General features: G+C 39.9%; 1 protein-coding gene across 6 annotated transcripts in view; it reads right to left on the bottom strand.

Annotated features, from left to right (window-relative positions):
* The window catches only part of Atp8b4 (ATPase phospholipid transporting 8B4 (putative)), a 179434-nt gene that overhangs the window by 53692 nt on the left and 101094 nt on the right, over positions 1-24648 (bottom strand). For all 6 annotated transcript variants that reach the window (XM_085834475.1, XM_085834473.1, XM_021156332.3 and 3 more), the window contains 5 exons: positions 21896-22104; positions 17216-17262; positions 13631-13796; positions 7924-8112; positions 1505-1620 (listed from right to left, as the gene is read on the bottom strand). In XM_085834475.1, coding sequence (XP_085690601.1) covers positions 1505-1620; positions 7924-8112; positions 13631-13796; positions 17216-17262; positions 21896-22104 — 727 coding nt within the window. The remainder of the gene's footprint in view (positions 1-1504; positions 1621-7923; positions 8113-13630; positions 13797-17215; positions 17263-21895; positions 22105-24648) is intronic.

The raw sequence follows: 24648 nt of genomic DNA, 5'->3' as shown, positions 1-24648 counted from the left end.
AGCCATCTCTGCTCCTTCCAGCACTGCTGGTCATTAAGAATGGTTTCTCTATTGTTCTGATGTATGGTGCAGATACAGGTTTGTGATTAGACATGTGCGAAATCATAAAGCACCCTAGTTAGTAAAAAGAAAAGACAGTGCATCGTACAAAGATGTGTTTTAACCCACAAAAATCACAAGGAACATTAATTGAGTTCATCTCCAGGCAGTTGGTAGTAGTTGGGACATTGCATTCACATTTACAAACCCCCTCTTCTAAGACCATGGCATCTCCTTCTGGTCTGGAAATCTAGTTACTGCCTTTAACCCATTTTTTCTTCTCAAGTCACATAAACACGTCTTTGCCTTTAACATGAAACTCCACTGGGCACTGCCACTGATGCCCTCTCTGTTCTGCACAATGGAGAATCAACTCTAAGAGGACACTGGAAAAGGGGACAGATGACTTAAGTCATCTAATTAGTCATGAAACACATATTTAATCCAAAATGGTCCTTTGAACAGGCCTTTTCCTATCATAAAACTATCCAAAATCAATAATTAAATACAAATCTAAAAGTGTAGGATGTAGAAGCCAAAGGAATATGATGTAAAAAAGAGCAGGTCCCATTGATCTGTCCTAAAAACAATTCTTCTCCCACCCCTTCCCCAAAAGAAACTACCAAATTAAACTTTAATATAAAAAGGAGCTATCTAGTGCCTTGCATTTGAGCAATGACAAAAATCATATAGTTATTACTCCAATATTGTTTTAATAACAAAAAACCTAAAAGGCCATTTTTGTTTCTGGAAAACATTAAGAGAAAAATCAAGAATGCTCTATTAAAAATGAAAAATAGCAGTTTGTAACAATTATTACTAAACCATCACTTTTAAACTTAAAGTCAGCAGAGCATTTACATTTTATGTTTTTAGAGGACTTGAGGGGACATTTTATAATGAAAACAACATCCAACAAAGAATTTTGAACCATTCCCTGCAACCAGAACCTCAAATAAATTATTAATATGACACTAAGATACCAGGTTCAAACCCAACATGTCCCTATTATTTCACAGTCCCTTGCCCTTGAGAAAAGAACAAAGGAATTCCTTCCAGAAAGTTACTGAGAAAAATTAGACGAGTCTTAGAATGTGTGGGTTGAGCATCTAGAGCGCATGAGGGACTCACATAAGTCTTAAAGGGAAAGTTGGGTCCAGAGACCATTTTTCCTTCCTTCACCATTGAAACTCAGCCATGAAATAGGCACCTTGAAGGGTCCTGAGCCCCCCACCACCACCCCCACCACCATGTGGCTCTCTCCGATGTGATAACCTGCCTGTACTAAAACTCTGATTGCTGGCCTGTTCCCAGACCATCACCCATCATGGACTGCCCTCTGTGGAATGGCTTCCCCAGTGGATTTCCACTTCAGAAGTCAGCCTCTTTGTTGATATTTGTTAGCAAGTTCTAACCATTGGGATGTAGAAGGGGTTCCCGTGCTGAAGTGACCAGAGGCACTTACGCTGAGATGGTCTGATGTTAAGGACTGCAGGTCTTCATTGGAAGGATGGAGCTTTTCAAACAAAATAGTATCTGCTCCTTTGGAATAAAGTTTTATCTGTCCTTCTGGGTTTCGAACTAAAAAGTAACAGAGTTTGGGAAAGTAGATTATATCATTGAAATCTGTGAAAACTAGCCCATCTGGAAATGAACTTAAGGTTTGCCAAGGCCAAAACATTCAGGGTCTTTGGCTAGATAATCACTATCTAAGTCAGTTGGCTTTATTCTTGTTCAATTAATTAAAAAATATTCCTTCTACTGGAAGTTTTAATTTCTCAAACTCAGAAACAAGTATTTTTAGTCTGATGTACATGGCCCAGCAAACTTCCCTTGCCTACTATTGCAAAATAGCTGAAAGGTTTAAATTAAGCCATAGGTATTAAAGAGACTGAAGAGCTTTTTTGGAAAGTTCTTGGTGTGGAATTCAAGACCTTCTGCTCAAACAGATAGCACAGTTATACCAACCGTTCTCCTCCTGGAATTCTAGCCACTCAGGTTTGTACCATCCAGGGGGCTTAATAGAGTTCATTTTCTCTGCCATTTGAAGAACTAAAAGGCAGCAAAAAAATCACAGAGCAAACAGACACAAGTAGTGAAGAAAGACTTTTATTAGATGGAAGGAGAGAGAGAGGGAGAGAGAGAGAGAGAGAGAGAGAGAGAGAGAGAGAGAGAGAGAGAGAGAGAGAGAGAACAAAGCAAAGAGGGACTCCAGAATACAAAATTCAGCCTCTCCTTAGGGCTGGAGGTTTTAAGCATCTTTGAGAGTTCTTCCTCCCCAAATTTAGGGCAAGTCAGTCTGAACAAAGACAAGGCCCATGACTTAGTGAACCTGTCCTAATCAGTGCTTTGTGTTCTAACAGAAGAGGAGTCTTATTGGTGGAGACAGAATGAGGCCTTTGTTTTAAACTACCAGGCTTTTGTCTCAGGAAAGAATGGTGAAAGAAAAGCTGCCATCTTTAGAACTCAGTCGTGGTCCATCTCTCTGTCTGTCTGTCTTCCAGGGAACTGCCTAACTCCTCATTTCTCAGGTTGTTGCTCTGGTGTTCTCTTACCTAAGTCAGAAAAGCTCATTTATTTTAGTGATTTGCTCTTGGGTCAACCATAGCTGCAAACAAACCTCACAGAGCTGAAAGAAAGACCCTTCTCCCACTGCAAGTCTGCTACTGGTAGGGATGGTTTGCTTGTTCTCTGGGTTTGGGAATGGCAGCCATCACCAGACTACCTGCATTACTAATTTCACCTGCAAATTCTATCAAATCTTATCTTCAAGTCACTTAAGAGTTGGCCCAACTTTGTAGGCTTTGGTTTTACATTTGACACACAGTAGGCACTTAATAATCTGAATGAATGAATGAATGAATGAATGAAAGGTAAGATTGTTTGGCTTTGCCTAGGAAATCCAAGAGCCTGAGCCACAACCTCACTTCATAATCTGAACATACACCTTCATAGGCTTCATCAATTGAATCAAAGATCATTTTACGCTTTTCACTTAAAGTGTTCTCTGCAAATAGAATGCCTTAGAACAGGAGAACATAAATAGATATTTTATTATCCATTTAATGGCGGTAACATGAAGATAGGAACCGGGCTGGGAAGGGGTGTATGTCCATAAGCTCTTTTCCCCTCATTAGGCAATTCAAACCAACGTGTGACAAGCATTGCACCAAGCCATGCAGCTATAAAATCCAGCCAATGGTCTTAATACAAAAGACTGACAAGACCTGGGGCAGAGAGATTCCCAGGGTGCTGTGTATGTTCAAGTCAGGAAGGGGTCTAGAATAGAATGTGCTGATTGTGGCAAATTAAGAACTTTTCTTTAGTAGTACAGTCTTTTGATTAAAATTTGATGATTTGGGGGGGTAGGGAGGTGATAGGGTCTCACTGTACAGCCCAGGCTACCTTTAGACCCCTCATGTGCTGGAATTGTGATAAGCACCACACCTAGATATTTACAATTAAACATTCTTTATCTTACATCAGATTTTGAAGGCTGCTACAATTTATGCTTTAGTGGTTATCTGTCATCTGCCTCTATTCAATACTTTGTTGTCATTGTTTATGTACTGGATTACTAACCTTTAGATGCAAATTAGTGCAATGGGCTTTTCCATCATGATATAATGAAATTCATATGTTTGCTAATTAGTAGAGTCTATAACTTTTAACAAACTACTATAAAAATTAACTTTTATTTAAACAATACTGATTTAAATAGGGGCTCTGGTCCACAAATAAAATCTAAACATGCTAGTATTGAAATCATATATTAATAACTTGATGAATGACACATCAAAAACAAACAATAAGGTAGAAAATGAAGAAGAAAGGAAAAGGAGGAGAAGGTAGAAGAGGAGGAGGTGGTGGAGGAGGAGAAGGAGGAAGAGGAGAAGGAAGAGGAGGGGGAAGGAGAAGAAAAGGAGGAGGAAGAAGAAGGAAGAAACAACAATGGGAATCTGTACTGACTGGTTTTTGTGTGTCAACTTGATACAGGCTGGAGTTATCACAGAGAAAAGAGCCTCCATTGTGGAAATGCCTCTATGAGACCCAGCTGTAAGTCATTTTCTCAATTACTACCGAGGGGGGCTGGCCCATTGTGAGTGATGCCATCTCTGGGCTGGTGGTCCTGGGTTCTATAAGAAAGCAAGCTGACCAAGCCAGGAGAAGCAATCCAGTAAGCAACATCCCTCCATGGCCTCTGCATCAGCTCCTGCCTCCAGGTTCCTGCCCTGTGTGAATTCCAGTCCTGACTTCCTTTGGTGATGAAGACCAATGTGGATGGATAAGCTGAACAAACCCTTTCCTCTCCAACTTGCTTCTTGGTCATGATGTTTATGCAGGAATAGAAATCCTGACACTTATAGAGAAAACCTGTTGCTGGGCAGTGGTGGCGCATGCCTTTAATCCCAGAATTTGGGATTAAGAGGCAGGTGGATTTCTGAGTTAGAGGCCAGCCTGGTCTACAAAGTGAGTTCCAGGACAGCCAGGGCTATACAGAGAGACCCTGTCTCAAAAAAAAGAAGAAAGAAAAGAAAAGAAAAAAGAAATCCTGACAAAGAAAGACTGTGGAAGAGACAGCAGCAGTGACAGACCCTCACAGAGGTATTGTCCCCATAGAAAAAGCCACGTGACAATCCGGAGGCTGGTAATGTTTCCTGCCTAGACTCAAACAGACGTTTCAGCCCTAGCAGAGTCCCTCTTGAGTTCCAAGATTAAAATGATTAAAACCCAAGCAGCCAAAATAAAGCCTGTGAGCCCCACTCTGTGCTAAACATTACCCTTCTTCATATGGGACCCATTACGGCAGACATCTGATGTCTGCGGTTAAGCTGAGAATTCCCCACAGCCCGTAATGGTGACCAATGCTGAGCAAGAGCCAAACTTCTCCCCACAGAACAATCTTAGGTTTTTGTCAACACCCTTAGAGCAAAATAAAATCCACTCTGAGCCAGGTGAGGACCATTCACACCTCTCCTGGGGTTGTAAAGAGAGGACAGCTCCTGCTGACGCAACAATGAGCCAACACCTGGAGCTGCCTGCCTGCTTTTTAGCTGATGGGAGCTGCCTGCAGCTGTTATCGTAAAAAAATAAAAAAATAAAATAAAATGAGTAGCCTCAGAACAATCTCTCCAAACTACATTTCAGTAAAGACTCCAAACACTACCATTATGGATATATACATTTTCCATAGTGGGAGTTCACTTAATGCAATAACCAAGATGTTCATAAGTTACAAGAATATTAGGTAGAATTTCATTTTATGAATATCTGTAAAGATCATGTGCCTGTTGGGTGCTCGGCCCTAGAGAGTCTAAAGATAAGGCTCTCTGACCTCAAGTAGCACCCAGCCTATGAGCTGAGATAACCAGGAGTCCCAGGAGTCAGAATCCCACTGCTATGGTGAACAAAGCATTCTGGAGAATACTATAAGATGTTGTTACTTGGAAAAGAAGAAAAAAAACAACATTTAAATTGTACATTACCTGATGAGAAGGAATTTTCAGCAAAAGGGAATTAGGGAAAAGAATTGTTGTAGGTATGCATTTAAAAACAACAACAAATACCCCGGGGGATAACAGAATACAATGCATCCCAAGACTTGTGAGCTGCGATGATGCTTGAGCACAAAGTTTAGAAAGTAGAGAAAAATAGGTTGGTGTCACTTTGCATGTGACCTTGAGAATCATATACATTGCCTATACAAAGAAGCATTGCCCTGGGAATTCTGGGAAGCAAACTTTTTTTTTTTTTAAGTAGTGACATGATCAGTCTATGCCTTAGAAAGAGTAGCATATTGCCAGCATGGAGTATTACTTTAATGGAAGCAATTCTGAAGACACTGCAATAATTCAAGTAAGTAGTGACAAGATCCCCAACTGAGACAATGGTAATGGTAACTAAGAGGAAAGGACAATAAAATTGTATAGAGGGAAAAAATGTGGTTTAGTAAACACTAGATTTGCAGATAATTCTAAGATGCATTTGGAAAGGAAAATTTAGGAAAACATTGACAGAATTCTAGAGAAACTCTGAATTTGGAGAATAACAAAAAATGATACAGGTTTGAGAAACATCTCAAATATTCCAATGGAAAATGACTAACAATGAGGAAGTGTTATCCTAGAGCAGTATTTCTCCATCTGTGGTCCCCTATGGAGTACCATAAGCATCACTTAGATCTTATCAGAAATGTAGGAGACTCTACCTCCAATGAACTAATTCACAAACCAGTTCCCAAAGCCAAGTGATCTGTAAATAGTTTTTCAGCTTATTCTAATGGGAGCTAAAAGCTGGGAACCATTTTCCTAGTACATCAAAAATATGGAAGAGTCAAAAGCAAGTGAACTACCAAGAAATTAAGAGGCCAGCTTTATTTGAGGAGAGGTTGTTTTGACTTTTCACTGCTGGAGGTTGAACCCAGAGCCTTGCACATCCCAGGAAAGTACTTTACCATTGAGTTATGTCTAAGGTCATAGCCAACCTTAAAAATGGCAACCCCAGATTTAGTTATTTTCATTGCAGCTGAGTAGCTGTGTAAAACTTGTGTGCTTTGTGATACTCTCCAACAAATGACTTAAAATCTTTTAGTTTCGTTTCTTGTGTCATAAGTGAGGGTGATACACTGGTGCCAGAACCCTCACCAGAGATGCTTCTATTTTTCAGTAGATGGTGATTAGCATGGAGACCCACACCGGTCAAGATGCAGAGAATGAGAGATTGTAGGATGTTCAACCCTAAATGGGACACCTATAGCATACCCCTCATCCAAAAGCTCAGGTGTCACTATGGAAGAGGAAGCAGTAAGAGTCTAAGAGCCAAAGACAGTGGATGACTACATGGAAACTGTATCTTCTGAACACAGCAGGGCAGCTGCACATATGAACTCACAGCAGTTGAGACAGCATACAGAAAACCTGTGCAACCTCAAGGCAGACCAAATCCCACCACAGAGTGGGGAGAGGGTGGACATGAAGTTCCCTAGCCAAGGAACTATTTGAAATTGACAGCTTCTAGGAGTGGAAGAGTCTGTTTTTCTTTAAGTAGCCCCTGGAAAGTTGACCACACTCCAGTGTAAGGCCACATATCCAAGAATACATGATCAGCACAAATTGGACTTGATAAGTTAAAGAAAGAAACAGGATGCAGAGTTGGGTGGGTAGGGAAGGAGGAGGTTGATCTAAGAGGAGATTGGGGAGGAAGTAAATATAATCAAAACACATTATATAAAATTCTCAAAGAACTAAGAAAAAGATAATTTTTAAAGATAAAAAGAAAAAAAGCCTGCTTAGAGATGTAAGAGGATTGGAAAAGGGGGCATGTGACTCATCTGACAACACTGAAACAGTACTAAAGGTTAACACCTAGTTATAAAAGCATGGATGTAGTGTGGTACTTAATAAGCTATCATCTCCAGCAATGGGGACAAACAGAAATAATGAATGACATGAGAACCACCAACAATGCCCACAACAACCAGCAAAACTACACAGTTCAGAAACTCTTCTGAGCCAGAATTAAGCTCTCCAGTCACACTTCTAGGTTTTACTCCCCACGGTGTCACCAGCTTTTGGACTCAGGTATGTCACTGCACTTTTCAGTATCTTGGTTTTATTATCTATAAAATGTGCATAAAATAATAGCATGTACTGCTGTTACTTTGGATAGAGAATTGAGAATAATGTTGGGCATGTAATAAGCTCTTGATGAGTTTTATTCACAGATCACTACACTTTTGAGACTAAGTTGAGGATCACAGGGGTTCATAAAGATACCAAAAATGTAGCACATAGCTAAGAGTCAAATCAGTGAAAAGCATCAGCATAACTACAGAAGCATCAAAAGATCAATAATAATAATAATCATTGCAGCTAGCCAACATACCTATGACAGACATCCTTTTCCGGATGTTGTTGAAATCCAAAAAGGCAAGTAACTGATAAGTCACCGGTGTTCCCAATTCTTCTATTGTAATTGTCTCTGGGGTTCGAGACTTAAAAATGAACCCAAAATTTCTAGCTGCAGTAACTAGAGCTCCTTCATCAGGGGATTGAACTTGGTAAACCAGTTGTCCTAAAAGGGAAAGAGACAAACACATTCTGTGCTGAGGGTAATAATTCATGTTCATATTTCCAGTGCTAATCCCAATGCATTCTTTAATAACTAACTCCAGCATCAACTCTAAACACTTTCCTATTGGACTCACTGTCCAACTGTGAGTCTGTCTCTCCACTGTGATAAAAGTTTCTTAGCTGGCAGACCATAGGTCTGCACTTTCAGTGACTAGAGGTTCTAACTAAAACATTGTAATATGATCCTCACATGATTCTCACAGGAAGCTCAAGGTAAACCTTTAGAAGGGATGATTACTTAAATTCTTATTTTCATTTTTATACTGGTGGGACCTATGGCTGAAAGAGGTGAAATGATCATTAGAAAGAGATCAAACAAGGAGTGGGGAAACACACAGTCTGACCTTTCCTTTGCTAAGTCACTAATGATCTTTTATGAGACTGAATATATAAAATTCCACCAAAATATAAAGGATCAAACAAGATGTTAAAGACTTGTTGCTTAATAGTGTGTGTGCTGGAGTGGAGCTAAGAGGAGAGGAAAAGAATGAAATATGAAGAAAGACTTAAAAATGCCTTAAAAATAAATGTAACCACACTTACATAAAATTATATAATGTTTGAAAAGTAAATCAGGCCGGGCGTGGTGGCGCACGCCTTTAATCCCAGCACTCGGGAGGCAGAGGCAGGCGGATTTCTGAGTTCGAGGCCAGCCTGGTCTACAAAGTGAGTTCCAGGACAGCCAGGGCTATACAGAAAAACCCTGTCTCGAAAAACCAAAAAAAAAAAAAAAAAAAAAAAAAAAGTAAATCAGAAGAGGTAGGCATTAATAGATCAATACTTTCCATTTATAGTGTTCAAAGATAAATTGTTATATAACTGGTTTTTCTATTAGTGGGTAAACTGTGGGTATGCTATGGATTCCTTGTGAAAAAGAAAACCTTACTTCCCTGCATATATTCTTGAGTATACATTTATAAGCAAGTGGAAGAGTGAATCAGGTAAAAGGCAAAGGCAGGAAGATTTCTGTCAATTTGAGGTCAGCTTGTGTTACTTAGTGAACACCAGCAATCAGGGGAATATAGCAAGACTCTGTCTCAAAAAATGAAAAAAGAAAAGGAGCAATAATAACATAGTTACTTCAGAGTCTCTCATGGTTCTACCAGCAATAGGGAAGCTATGAATTTACCACTAGGAGATAGACATTTACAGATCAATAGATGGTTGGATGGATGGTTGATGATAGATAGATAATAGATAGATAGATAGATAGATAGATAGATAGATAGATAGATAGATAGATAGACAGACATCATTTACAGATAAAAGAAGAAACAAATGTTAAGAAACATAAAGCAGATACAAATGAGTGAATCACACAAACATCAACCACAGTTATAAACATAGCGCCTGTGAGGTTTTAAAAGAATGAAAAGCATGGTGAAAATGATGCCTGTGCCAGGGCAGCATTGACACTATTAAAGGATCTTTGTTTTACTCAAAAGAAGCCTTAGACTTTTGTGAGTTTAGGTTAAAGTCCCAATGTTAACTGCTAAAATAATAAAGGTTCATTGTTTTCAAAGTAGCAGGAATCAAAGGGGCTCAACCTATGAAAGGACAAATAAAAGAAAGAAGAGTCTAAGAAAGGAAAGGTAGGACAAAGAGAAGACAAAATAAGATAGTTGAAAAGGACTCCAGATGTTATCAACAGCTGAGCTTTAAGTATTTAAGTGTAGTGATGACAAAGAAGAACAGATCGACTGTTCTCTTTGGCCTTAGCTTTGTCTACGCTGGGTTTTTTTTTTTTTTTATGTTAAAGCATACCATTACCAGAGATGTGTCCAAATGTAAGTGAAGAGATAAATGAAAACTAACAAAAGCTAAGGTATAAACACCTAGGAAGTAGAGTAAACAATCACAGTGAGTTCTGAAACAAAAATGACGACTGGAGAAAAGTGAGGTCAAGGGATGCTGATACAGGCTGTGGTCCAATGAAGACAGAAGTCTGAAGTATTATCAAATATAGCCTTATAAAGCAAGCTTTGGTAGAACTGCAAATATCAACATACAAGTGTACTGTTCTATTAGAGGCTCTTGCCATATTTTAATTAGCTGAGAAATCAAGTTATCTAAATAATACATTTAAGAAAACACTGAGAAGGCTGTAGCCCAAAGATTGCCTGGGCTATAGAATAGCAGTCTCTCATTAAATAAACAACAAACAAAGAAACAAACGAATAGAAGTTTGAGTAATATAATTTAAAAATTGTTGAATGTAATTGTTAAATGTATATGTTTAGAATATAGTATCTCCAAATTATAGAATATACACTCATTTCTAGTATTTATTAAATGTTTATTAAAATGAAGCATATACCAAGCTATTATCAAGCTTCAACAAATTTCCAAATTGGTACAATAAGGCAAAAAAAAGAGTTTTAAAATTTAAAACATATTTTATTGTCATTTACTAAGAAAGTAAAGAAAAGAAAAAAAATCTTCCTAAAGTCTTGGATTTCCCTCTCTCTTGTTCTGAAACTTTACTCTGGCACAGACGGAAACCACAATGTCTCCAAGCCACTTCCTCATGAGCCAAATGCCACAAGCTTACAGCAATATCCTCCACCATAAGCTGAATTTTAACTATTAAACTTTTAGTGTTGGATTTGTATTCTCATGTTCTCCATACGTGACACTTCTAGAGAAGGGTTTATTTTTTGGTGTTCTTTAGCATGTACAAATTCATTTGAGCTTGGGCAAAATATCCCACAACAAAAGCTTTGAAAGGAAAGCAAGCTCTCATTTCCTTAAGAAGAAACCTGACAGTGGAATTTAGTGTCTTGAGACAAGAGTTAGAAAAGGTTGAAATCATTCAAATATCTAACTCCTTTCTCTCCAGAAATCCTTTTTGGTGGCAAGAAGCATAAGCATAAGTAAGAATAGCTAAAATGTAAGAGCAGCTACAGGCAATGTTGGGTGGGAGGGCAGGTGACTGAACTCTCATGCATGCATAGCAGGGGTATAAAATGATACCTGAATGTTTTTTGAGAGCAGTTGAACAGTTTCTTAGAAGTTTAAACATATCCTTCCTTCCATGATGAGCTGGCAATTTCCACTCTTAAGTGTTTAGTCATCCGCCTCCCAATGTTTTTAAACAAAGAATTTTGAAAAGACATAAAAAGTCCTGTGACAACCAAAAGCTAGAACAACTTAATGTTATTAACAGAGAACTGGAAATGGGTGTGGTGCATTCATATAGGGAAATGCTGCTTAATAAAAAAGAAAAAGAAACTAGCAACAGAGATACCGGCACGATACCAGAACATGACCCGGAGTGTATACTGGACAATTCTGCTTAGACAGAAGACAAGAAGACAAACTCATCTTTAGTGATGGCAGCCTTAGCAGTGGTTGGGTGGGCTAGAGTTTACAGGAACTGAATAAAAAGGGCAGGAGTAGCCTCTGCACTGATGGAAGAGCTTTATGCCTTGATCCAAGCAGTGTCTCTAGGGATATTTGTAACTGTTGAATCTTACCAAGCTACCATGTGTATAAGTGTGTATATGTTGTGCATGCACATACTTTGATGCACTAAATCACAGCACAATGTAAATTTTGAACATGCTAGAATTGAAGAATGAATCTACAAATCTGAGAACTATCTGAAAGAAAAAATGAGAGTCTGATCAATAAAGAAACAGAGAGAGAGAAACATCGTTCAAAGCATCTGCAGAAGAACATGAAAGCAGAGGCAAGGAAAAGCACCATAGAGTCTCCAAACTCAGTGAACTCATGAGAACAGCATCTTGGGAGACCTCATTAGTAACCTCACTGAAAAATTCCACTTGGCACTCCTGTGCCACTGTGCTCCGTCTCCAGCCAGCCTGCTCCAAATGACAGGCGGAAGCAATATTGTCTGTGTTCAGGCCACATCAGGAAAGGGACCAGAGACCACAGGTGAATGAGTGCAGTAGTGTCAGACTTCCACAGAGTCAGGGGTGTCGGGGAAAAGACAAGGAATATGTATGCAATTCTGCCTCTCAGAAAAGCCCTGGCAGATGGTAACCTTGGTGACCAGAAGAGAGGACCCCACCATCCGAAGACCAGTTACATGACCTGCCTCATCCAGATGAACCTGAGCAACAGACGATGGTAATAAATGACGTTCACCAAGCAGAAAGCCTCTCACGCAAAGAGGAACAGACAACCATAAATCACCAAACATTTAAGAACAACATGAAAGTTAGATGCAGAAGGAGAAGGGGAAATGGGGAAGGGAGAGAGGGAGGGAAGGCTGGAAGGGGAAAGATCTACAGACAGAGAGGGAGAGAGAAAGACAGAGACAGACAGAAACAGATACACAGAGGAGAGCGAAAAAGAGAGAACACTCAATAAAATGCAGCTTACTGGATGAAACAAAAGCAAATTTCAAATTAAGTATAATTAATATCCTCAAAGAGATCTAAAGAATATCCTAACATTAATGGAAAACAGAGAGTGCTATTAAAATGAAATAGGGTTTGGGAAATGAAATAAACTCAAAAGGCAGAAATGAAAGAAACTTCCTTAAGGCAATTCCCAGAAGGGAATACAAGGATTCCTTGTGGTGTTAATATTATAAAGATCAATTAAAGCCATAAATATAATTATGTGAATCTTGAAAGCAATTAAAATCTAAAGAATGGGTTAATTCAGCACTCATTACTTCCTTGGGTAGTAATTTTAACTTAATATTTGGTAGCAAAATGAAACAACACAGGTAAAACTGTTAGACTTTGAAGGAAAAAGCTGACTCTCTGGCATCATCAGTGGCCTCCCAGGATCAAAGGTCAAGTAAGTCAGCTGGGTTTGCTGTATTTTATAAACCCTGAGCTCCAAATAACCATGTAGCATGTAAAAGGCCTCGATCGGCATGATGACTACGGTGTTTTATGTAGATTTATCCCCACAGTATGGTCAGCTCCATCCATGGACATGTGCTATGTGAACTGCATCTCCCTGAGTTCTGGGTACTAGAATTTCACAGCCAAGTGTGGTGCTCAATCCTAAGAGGCATTTCATCCCAGCTGAAGGACAAATTTGGATCTTTAGCTTTCCATTGGTACTGTCTCTCTTTCTTTACTATTTTTATGGGGTCTCTAGTGATGGCTTGGCAGTTAAGAATGCTGGCTGCTCTTTCAGAGGACCCAGGTTCAATTCCCAGCATCCACAGAGCAGCTCACAAATGTCTGTGAATCTAGTTCCAGGTGATCAGAGGCCCTCACCCATGGGCACTACAAATGGTATACAGACATACATGCAGCTAAGATACTCATACATATAAATAAAACAAATAAAAAATAAAAATAAATTTCCTTGTTTCTGAGAAGCATTCAGAATAAAAAACAAACAGAAGTCTGGAGACAATGAAACCTTGCTTGGAATATTCTAATCTACCTTTAATTCAGAAATATCTCAATTTGCATACCAATGCTTATCTTTGCTACATTTTTTCAAAGGCTCACTATTCAAGCACCTACCTGCACTGTTCTCTTCTGACATTACAGTATGGCAGAGTGCGAGTAAGCGAAGGAATTCATGGACTTTGGGGTCCCCCAGCTCAATGGATTCCATCAGACTCTGGTCAAAGAAATGCAGTGTTCTTTCTGATTTCAATTTGCCTGAGAAGTCCATAGCCTCCTTTTCCTACAAGAGAACAACACCACCAAAACAAACTTTTTCCAAAAATAATCAGTTGTCTTTTCCATTTTTTAACCTTTGCATGTTTCATGGGTTGCCATTATCTGTCTTAATTTTTTTAGAAAAAAAAATCTGCAATCAATAATTCATCTGGATTGTTTCAAAACTAAAAATTTTTCTAGTAGACATTGACATGTTCTTGAGTAGCAGAGTACAGCCTTCCATCTTTAAGGGAAGTTTATTAAAGACGTTAAAGGTGGAGGTGGGGTGAAACATTTTATCCTGCAGGGAAGATCCTAAAACTCAGTGAGTAAACAACTTAGAATAGCTTCAGGAAGTCCCTGAAGCCAACCAGATTCAACAGACCCCTTCCTCCACAGGTACACAAGCAGTAAGGACATTTGTAACCCCTAAAGGAGACTCTCAGACCAGAAACACCTCCTGGAAGAAGTAGAGATCAACCAGGCTCCCTGGGAAGGCTCAGACCAACAGAGCTACCTAGAAAGGACACTCCCAACCTACTGAGCTTCATGTAGGATATGCACATTTCCAGCTATCGTGGGTGGTTGCCACATTAAGGTGGACTCTGGTGTTGCAGCTCTCTGAGCTACTCTGCTCCTTGTAAATAACTCCTCATCCATTTTGCTTTAAGGAACTCCAATTAAACTCATTGGCTCACCAAGATAGAATTTGGTGGTATCATTACTTTGGTCTGTCATTGGTTCCCCATTCTGACCTAAGGAGGCCTCTGCTCTCATATCCTTAGGAACAGTGAGTGCCACACAACACATTCGCTGTGTACTTCTTTCCATTTAATAACTCCAACCTGATCTCCACTTTTTGGCTTTTTGTTGATTTCATGTGATCATGTCCTATCCTTCAGACACTTAAACCTCAAGTTTAGAAACCTTATGACAGTCTTATAAGTAATGAAATGTCCTTGTCCCTTCACGGCAGACTATCTCTCAACTTCTCAGTTTATAAGGACCCAACAACCATTCAATTGCTTTGGCTCTCTGCTTTTCCACTCACTGCTTTTCCTATATCCAGGGCTGATAACATGGACCTTTGACTTTGTAACTAAAATTAAGTATCCCCTCCAAAGATTAAATATATGAGCAGTATTTGTTCAGTTAACCATCTAGCTTCATATTGTGGCTGGGCTTCCTTTTATTTGGCTCCAAGGTCTGAATCCATGGGCATCACATAGAGACACTAAAGTACAACTACCTGGACACACCCCTGCCATGTCCAGAATCCCCTTGCATTCCATCCTTACTTTATGTGGGGGGGAAATGTTTATTATCATGTACTCTTGTTTTCACCAAAAGTTTCAATCTGTCCTTTTTCAGGATGAAGAAATGATGCTTTGGGCAGCACATTCCTTTCTGCCTTAGAACGCTTTTATTTATTCACTGATCTAGTATTTACAGGAGCCTAGCTTAAGCTAGGCTCTGCCAGGAGGCAGATGCCACACCATCACTATATAGCTTGAATCACCTACAAAGCCATCTAACAGAAGTTTTAAAAGAATATATGTTTGGGGCTGGAGCTTGAAGCTATATTGACTTCACTCACCACCCCCTTGGCACACAGGAGCCCTAACTAGTTATCTTGACCCAACACTGATAGCAAAAAGGTCCAGAGCTCTTTGGAATCTTGTAGCAACAGCATTCAATAAGCTTGGGTGAACTGGGATAGTCTGCATGCCAGTGGGACACTCCAAACATTTCTCTCCACTATGTCCGTGAGACCCTGGCAGCTGTCATCCTGTTCTTACTGAGACACCCTGTTGCCATTCCAGCATAGCAGCCAGATCCCTGAGTTTAGCTCTATCCCAAGAGGAACAAAGAATATGCAGGGTTTCTTCGCAACAGATGAAGGCAGTTGACCTTGACCGTGGCTAGAGCACCAGAGCCCAACACCTTCTGAGTTTCCAAGCTGGGACCCTGGTGTGGTGCAGAGACCTAGCCTCACCAGGATGACAGCTGCTAGGAGAGAAGGCAGAATCAGGAAGCCAGCCATGTAGGTACAATGGCAAGATGGGTTGGTGCCCAACAAGTAGACATCTCCAATAGGTAAAATCCTGCTACCCAGGAAGCAAGGCTGTATCCTACATTATGGGGCTAACTTGCCCTGCCAGGCCCCAGAGCCTAATGTAGGACATGGAGCTAATTCCAAATCTCAGGGCCTGGGCTCTGGCTGAACTCTTCAGTAACAGGGGAAAAGAGAAGTGGGACAGGGAGGAGCCCTGTTTAGGGACTTGCAATAAGAACAGGCTGTAGAGTCAGAGCCAGCAGCCTTCACTGGTGCTCAGCCTTATAGAGCCGAGATGTTTCTGTCAGTTGGGCTTCTGCTGCATGTTAAGTCAACCAATGATGGGGGAAATCCACTGAAGCTGCTTCCCAGAGGCAACACTGGGTTCCTGGGAGAACTATGGGCTTGAGCTTGTGAGCATGAACCAGATACCTCCTTATCACAGGTGCCCTCAATAGTAGCTATGGTCCTGTCCGCCTCCAGCACCAAGGGGCCTTGCCTCAGTGTGGTTTGGTCTCTTCAAGGACTTGCATCTTGTGACATTTGTCACTCTGAATCAGTTCTGGCTGTTACTCTAATCAGCTGCAGGGTCTCCAGGGCTGTTTGTCCTTCCCCTTCCATAATACGTAGAGCCTAACATCGTATTTAATCCTGTGGTTGAGCAGCATATGCTAATGCAAGGACCACACTCTTAATGTTGACCTATCAGGCTTTATCTGTCCACCCCACCCTCCCCTAACCCAGGGCTCATGACCAATAGGGTAGACTTTCAGCTCAACCAGCTCAAAGAGTCAGCCTCTGATAGGCACATAGATGACAATGTGGCCTGTACTGCTTCTTGAGAAGGTGACGGATTTCTGCCTTGGCTTGCTTGAGGATGGGGGTATGTTTTATGTGCCTTGGCTTGCTTGGGGGTGGGGTGTATTTCCAACTGCATATCCTTGGCCCTCTGGGCCAAAGCCTTTAGTGCCACCTTCCATGTGAATCAGGGTAGACCCTATGTCCACATGGCTGCAGTTCAGGAGCACACTGAGCAAAGCATAATTGTTACAAGAGTTGGGAATCGGCGGGTAGCAAAGATCACAACATTCACAATGTCGTCTTCAGTCCTATTTCCTGCCAGTGTAGAGACTCTGACATGAGACCTGCATTCTTCCAGCCACTTGAACAGGAAGTCCATGCACAAGGCTAAAGATTTGGAAACCGTGTGGCCAAGAGACCTAGGTTAGAAGAAATTTTGAACCATGTAAATCTATTTCTTAGTTGTTGTTTTTTTACATGCCTCATAGTGGATAGAATAAATCAAGCCTTTAAGAAAGTGTATGCTTTAAAATTAGATACCATTTAAAACTGAAACAAAAAGAAAATGAAATGTATCTCTTCTATACCTTAGTTATTTCTTTCTTCTGGCTTGGGTCATCTAGCACTTCACCTGCTAAAATAAACATTGAAAATAAGCAGTAAGTAAAACTGAAACTAGTTTTAAACATGTAATTTTAGAGGATAAACTTAGTGTTTTGTTTTGCTTTAGTTTGGGGTTTTTGTTTTTTTTTATACTATGGAGAGATTAATATAATTACATCATTTCCCCTTCCCTTTCCTGCCTCCCATCCTTCCCGAATGTTCCATCTACTTCAAATTAATGGCCTCTTTTCCATTAATATATACATATATATTAATATATGTGTATTATATATATATCATATATTATATTATATAAGCTTTTGGATGTGTAACCTTTACTAGAGGATAGTATACTTGCAAGAGGCTGCACCCATAAAGAAAATGGACTATCCCTCCCTCTGCCAATAGCTTCTTAGCTGAGACTGTGACTTTGTACCCATCTCTCCCCGTCCCCCACACACTGGCATTTTGTATGGCATTTTGTATGAAACTGTGCAGGTTATATATATATTCAGTGCCAATTAGTGTACTCTTTCCTGAAGCACTATTACTAGATAGAATATAAATTCAAATACTGCCACGATATGTATAGCCCTATAAATTACTATTAATTAGAGGGGTGCTTATGCTTAAGATAAAAGTAAATAAGTAGACATTAAAAAATAAAAATGGTGAGATATGTGGCCCCAGCTTAGCGCATCGATCAACCCCCATCAGAGAAACATTGTTCTGCAGTAGAGGTGGTTAACACAGACCCACAACTGATTAAGGAACAGAGAATACAAAGCTGTTGAATGCTAAACGGAGCATGTATATCACATCCCATCCCTCCAAGGCTCAGGGATCATGTCAGATAAGGGGATAGAAAGACTCTAAGAGTCGTAAGAAGTGGGTGACCTCAAAGAAACTGTTCTCTGAATACAGAAAGGCACATATTACAGCAGTTGAGACACCATGCATAAGACCTGTACAGTCTCAGGCTGTGCAAAATGCCAGTGTGTGGGGGATGGGGAGGGATGGGCACAAAGTCACAGTCCCAGCTAAGAAGCTATTGGCAGAGAGAGGGAGAGTCCATTTTCTTTATGGGTGCAGTCTCTTGTAAGTATCCTATCCTCTAGTAAAGGTCACACATCCAAAAGCATATGGGCAGCATAAGCTACACTTGACAGGCAAAGATGGAGGGAGGACACCAAACAGGTGGGCAGGGAAGCTGACATGAATCTAGGAGGAGTCAGAGGAGAGGATGTACATTATCAAAATGCAGTGCACAAAATTCCTAAAGACAAATGAGCAAACAAAATCAAGACAGGCACCACCAGGTGATAGTGCTTCCCATAAGAGCCATAGACTAACAAAACCGTCAGTGCTTGAGATGGAGAGGTGGCTCAGCGGTTGAAAGCACTGACAGCTCTTCCAGAGATCCTGAGCTCAATTCCCTGACACATGGTGGCTCACAAGCATCTGTAATGGGATCTGATGATCTCTTCTGGTATGTCTGAAGACAGCTACAGTGTACTCATATACATAAAATAAATAAATAATTCGAAAGAAAGAAAGAAGGAAAGAAAGGAAGGAAGGAAGGAAGGAAGGAAGGAAGGAAGGAAGAAAGAAAGAAAGAAAGAAAGAAAGAAAGAAAGAAAGAAAGAAAGAAAGAAAGAAAGAAAGAAAGAAAGAAAGAAAGAAAGAAAGAAAGAACCCAGTACCTCCCATGGGAAACCTCCTTTTGATCTGGTGGTCAGGGTGAGTCCAAGAGAATAGTAAGACAATAGATTGACATTGCCCTTGGTTACCTCCTAGAACATGAAAGCAAACCCCTACTTGCTGAAGATATGTCAGACAGTGGAACTGATCTGGAAACCTCCTCCTTGAGAACTAGCTATAATAATATATGAAGATGCTATGCATGCTGCCAAAGAGGGCACACATTTGTTCTCTGTTGCTGTATGTTGGATGTATATAATCATACTTTGTTTTGCAGGGTGTCACAGTTACAAGATTACCTTGAGTCTTTAAAGAGACTTTGGACTTTCAGCACTACGAGTGCTGAAAATTATAGGAAGTTTTGAAGTTCCATGAAATACATTGTGGATCATGAAATGACCGTAGTGTAGGGAGCAAGGGATGAATGCTGTGGTTTGAGTGTGGCATGTCACTCACAGGCTCCCATGTTTGAACAGCTGTTTCCCAGCTACTGGCACAGTCTGGAAAGGATTTGGAAATCTGGATATTTTTCTAAACTTCCCTTAGTATTTGAAGGGTTGATACTATTGACTAGGATTCCCTTTTTACAGTAGTGAAGTATTTGCATCCACATGAATCAGACAGGATTACTTACAAGCTTGTACCAGTAAGACTTTCATTCAAGTTTTATGGATGAGCTGAAGAGCAGAGTTAGAAGTAGAGGACTATATTATAAGAAGTCAGCATGATGGGAATCTATACCCATGTCTTTTCTTTCACATGTTACAATATTCAACATTTGTTTGTGTTTTTTCTGGAGTGCAGGTCTAAGTTATGAATGCTTTTCATGTGCTGTGCAGGAGGAGTCCTTGAGATTGTAATGAACCTAGCCAACCTCCTAAAATATAAAACTCAGAGTCACATACATGGTCATGGTCCTATCATGACCACAAATGCATTCATTCTAATTAAATGATGGAAAGAAGAGAAAGAACTTTGTCTTTGTATTTACAAGCCCCCCCCCCCAAAGAGAGCCCATTGCAGGGCTAGAGATGAAACAGAAGAAACGTTAAAAGTCTAAGGATGTAATAACTCTGATTACAGAAACAAGATGTAGATAGGTGTTTGGATAGTTTTATGTCAACTTGACACACACTGGAGGCATCTGAGATGAGGGAACATCAACTGAGAAAATGCCTCCATAAGACTGGTCTCTAAGCAAGGCTGTGGGGCATTTTTTAAAATTAGTAATTAATGTGAGAAGGCCCACCAAGTTGTGGGTGGTGCCATCCCTGGGCTGGTGGTCCTGAGTTCTATAAAGTGCTTGCTGAGAAACCATGAAGAGCAAGCCAGTAAGCAGAATCCCTTCATGACCTCTGCATCAGCTCCCACCTCCAGGTTCTGACTTCCTTTGATGATAAGCAGTAATCTTGAAATGTAAGCCAATAAATACTTTCTTCCCTCAGTTGCTTCGGTGATGGTGTTTCATCACAGCCATGGTAAACTAAGTCAATAGGTCAGAGTAAAAAGTCAAAATTTCCCAAAGTCCAGATCTATGACTCAAATCAAGTTAAGCTGTACCCAAAAAAGCACTTCTGAAAAGTATTGTTGTGTGCAAGAAGTATGTTTTATGGGTATAAATATGTTATAAATTATAATGCATATATAAATTGGGACCAAAAGAGGATACTTAACCCTTTCTGTTCCTTTCCTATAGTCTATGAGGAAAATTACTAGCCTTCATATGGTTTTTAAAATATGCAAATTTACAAAGATCTTGAAATCTCTACCTGAAAATATCAAGAAGTTTTCTCCAAAAGTAGCTCACAACAAACATCTAAACAAATGATTATTTGTCCACATGTCTAATAACTTCAGACTGCTTCTTAGAAATCATATCACTGGGTTAAAATGAATCAAATGGATCTCTAAATTTTAAAATATCCCCCAATGTTCAAAATATTTTTACTTACACCACTATTTAGGTCAAGGAAGTATTGTTAAGACTCAAAAAAAAATGTCCATAAATTTTAAGTAATGGTTCTAGCAGGCATGACATGGATGTAAGACACACAAGAAAGCTCAGGCCGGAAGTCACCATGTCCACTACCAAAGAAGGCAGGATAGTTAGGGATACAGGAGAGCTGAGGGCATCATTGTTACATGGGTGGGTGATGATGATGATATTCAACGAGAGGGAGGTCAGCATAGCATAGCGAGTTTTTCAATCCCTTATTTTCCTTCAGAGTCAAATCCTACTTTAAATTATTCGACAAGGTATAAAGTTTCCTTTTCATTAGGAGACAAAAAAAAAAAGTTACCTTCTCTTGGAACTCCTTGGCAAAATGAATGACCTCCATGAATTAAGGTAAGAGATCCAGAGGACTCTCCCAAAGGTCCCACCAGGCCTCCCTGTTTGCTACAGAAGAAATTGTCTACTAGCTAGACAATGCCAGCTTGAGATGGACCAAGAACAAACATGCTTGGATCACCAAATACAAATTATTTATCCATACAGAAGAATCCAAAGGGGAAATTAGTGGTGAAGGTGCCCTAGGAAATGTGCATTTCAGGAAATACTAAATCCTCAAAAACACATATATTGACATTGATCCCAGAGGGAATAGAGGAGGACGCAAAAGACATTGGCTTAACAAGATAAATCACACTGCTTAGGGCACAACCAGGGAATTTGGCCTCCAGAGCAGTTACAGAACAAATCCACAGAACAGGGTATCAAAGGGAACAGTCTACCATGGATGGCAACAGATGCTAAGTTTCATCAGATTCTTTCAAATGTGTGCAATAACTAGTTTATGGGTGTCCATTATCTGTCAAGTATCATAGCAATGCTTAACAAGAAAGCCATGATGGTTTGGTAAGGGGGGTAAAGGGATATTAGTTTTGAATGATTTATTTATTTATTTATTTATTTATTTATTTATTTATTTATTTGGTATCATTAAGAGAAACTATTCCCTTACCGTAGACTCTTCCATTAATGGAACATTTTTTAAAAGTCATGATGTTTTGGGTGAGAGTTCCTGTTTTGTCAGAGAAGATATATTCGATCTGGCCCAGCTCCTCATTGAGAGTGGTCGTCCGGGCTTCAGCAGGCATTGCTTTCGAAGCATAATACATCTTCCGGTCCCAGTTTATGAAATAACTGTGCCCCAGACGAATTACTTCCACACTGTGGTCCATTAACATGAGAGAGAAGAAGAAGAAAGGACAGAGAGAACCTGTCAATACATGAACACACAAAGCTTTGCCAAAATCCTCAAGACTTTTAAAAACAAAAATATATAAGTGCTTTGTCTTTAGGTCCTAGCAATCTTCAGAAATACCTCCGCTGAAAATCTGCCCATAAACCTTGGTGCCCGAGGTATTTCCTTTCAGCATCATAAAGTGATACGGATGGCTCATCAGAAAGCCTCGGGCAAGGGCCTGAGGTTCTCTCTATTAAACAAGCCCAGTGGAGTGTTTTCTGTGGCATGTTCACTTGAAACTCCATCTGCATCGCAGAGTAAATGGACCCTTACTGAAGATATTTGGCATATATCTAGTTGGAAGATATTTGGTATATATCTAGTTGGAAGATATTTGGCATATATCTAGTTGGAAGAAATGTGTCCTGAGACATTGATCTGGTTTTACTTTCAAAAGAAGTCAGCAATAAGTCTCCACTAAGCAGTAAACAAACCGTGATCAATCTTGGCTAAAAACAGTTTGTCACTGTCCATCTACTAGGAAGAGTGCAGTCTTTGTGCAGTAATGGCTTATATATTCAAACTCCAGAAAGGGGAAGTCTGTGGCCAAGGGACTAAATCCAAATGTCTGTCATCTATGATGCCAAATGGGGTGCCCAAAAGATTATTGCAATGTGAGGTATCAGTTTTCATAGAAAATTTATTAAGGGATTTTCTTGGGCTTGTATTGTATTAACTGCTTGCAAAAAAACTGTATTTCATAAAATTAAGGGCAGCCTCAATGATAAGGATATGTTTTTTTCCAGAAATTCCATTTTAAAAGTATTATATTGTAACATAATTCAGTTTTGCTTTATTTTTATATAGTTCCATACCACAGCTGGACAGATTTGTTCCTGGACATTATGTTTGTTATTGATAGACTAGGTTTTTAAATTATTGCTGATCTAAAAAAAAAGCTTTAAAGTGTGTGTGTGTGTGTGTGTGTGTGTGTGTCTCACATTATCATATACTTAGCTGAATTCTATCAGGGGTGTATATCATTTTGGATGCCTAGGTTTATAATCACTTGTGTGCATTATTTTTTCCTGAATAGGTTTGTTTTGGTTTGAATTAGTCCTGTCTCTGCTCATTGAATTTCAATTCATGTCTTTGTATATTAATAAGAGCATAACATAAAATTGCACCAATAACAGCACTAAGCTACAGTTTATTTCTGATCTGAGTAGGATTTCTTATCTTTACAGGAAGAGGGCTAGATGGTGTGTGAGAATTCTGAATGCTGGGCATCTAGTTCTAAAAGCTGGGCACAATACTTCCCTCTCAGAGTAATATGAGGCCAGGTCATCTCTGAGTTTCTCCTAAACTAAAATCACACAATGACTACATAAAACCATATGAGTAAAAGATGAATAGATCTTAATTCTGCATGTGTTTATATACTTTAATGTGTGTTTTACTTTTCTGCCCCTCTCCCTGCATCCCTAACTAGCCACTCTGACTCAGGTTTTTGCAGAGTAGCTTACTGTATCCTTATTCCTTTACATGGGGAGGTGTTAGGACTAATAACAGTTCAGGTTCATCACCCAACCTGTCCTAAACAGGCAGACCGTGACAAGTGAGTAGGTTCTGGCCCTCTAGTCTCTAATTTCACCAATTAGGAAATTATGGCTTGCAAGATTAAGTGACTAACCCAACTCACACACACACACACACACACACACACACACACACACACACACACACATTGGCCCTGAGTTATAACCAGAATCCCAGTGCAAACCTGGCCTTCACTATGGTATTACACAATAATCTCCCCTTACTGAAGGTTCACTTCCTATAGTTTCAGTTACCCACAATTAACTGTATCCAAAACATATTTGATGGAAAATTCCAAAATTAAACAATTTTTGCTTTAAGTTGTGTAGTGTTCCCAAAGGGTGAACTGTTACCCCATCCTAACCTGCTCTGCCTGGACCTACCACACCTGAGATGTGATAGACCCTTGGCTGATATATCCCTCAGCATACACTATCCACATAGCAGCCATCTTAGCTACCAGATCTATTAGTAGGGCACTGCAGTGTCTGTGTCCAGGTAATGTTATCACAATGCTTAAGTTATCCACCACACTTCGTCCTATCCTTCTGACATTATATCATCATATATCAAAGCAGGGTATACTGGCTGGTTTTGTGTCAACTTGACACAAGCTGGAGTTATCACAGAGAAAGGAGCTTCAGTTGAGGAAATGTCTCCATGAGATCCAACTGTAAGGCATTTTCTCAATTAGTGATCAAGTGGGGAAGACCCATTGTGGGTGGTGCCATCCCTGGGCTGGTAGGTAGTCTTGGGTTCTATAAAAAAGCAAGTTGTGCAAGCCAGAGGACGCAAGCCAGTAAAGAACATCCCTCCATAGCCTCTGCATCAGCTCCTGCTTCCTGACCTGCTTGAGTTCCAGTCCTGACTTCCTTTGATGATGAACAGCAGTGTGGAAATGTAAGCTAAATAAACCCTTTCCTCCCCAA

This window comes from Mus caroli, unplaced genomic scaffold, assembly GCF_978045245.1.
Source record: "Mus caroli unplaced genomic scaffold, Mus_caroli_1 scaffold_2, whole genome shotgun sequence".
Lineage (NCBI taxonomy): Eukaryota > Metazoa > Chordata > Mammalia > Rodentia > Muridae > Mus > Mus caroli.
The sequence above is the reverse complement of the archived record's forward strand: the minus strand, read 5'-3'. Positions and strand labels throughout refer to the sequence as shown.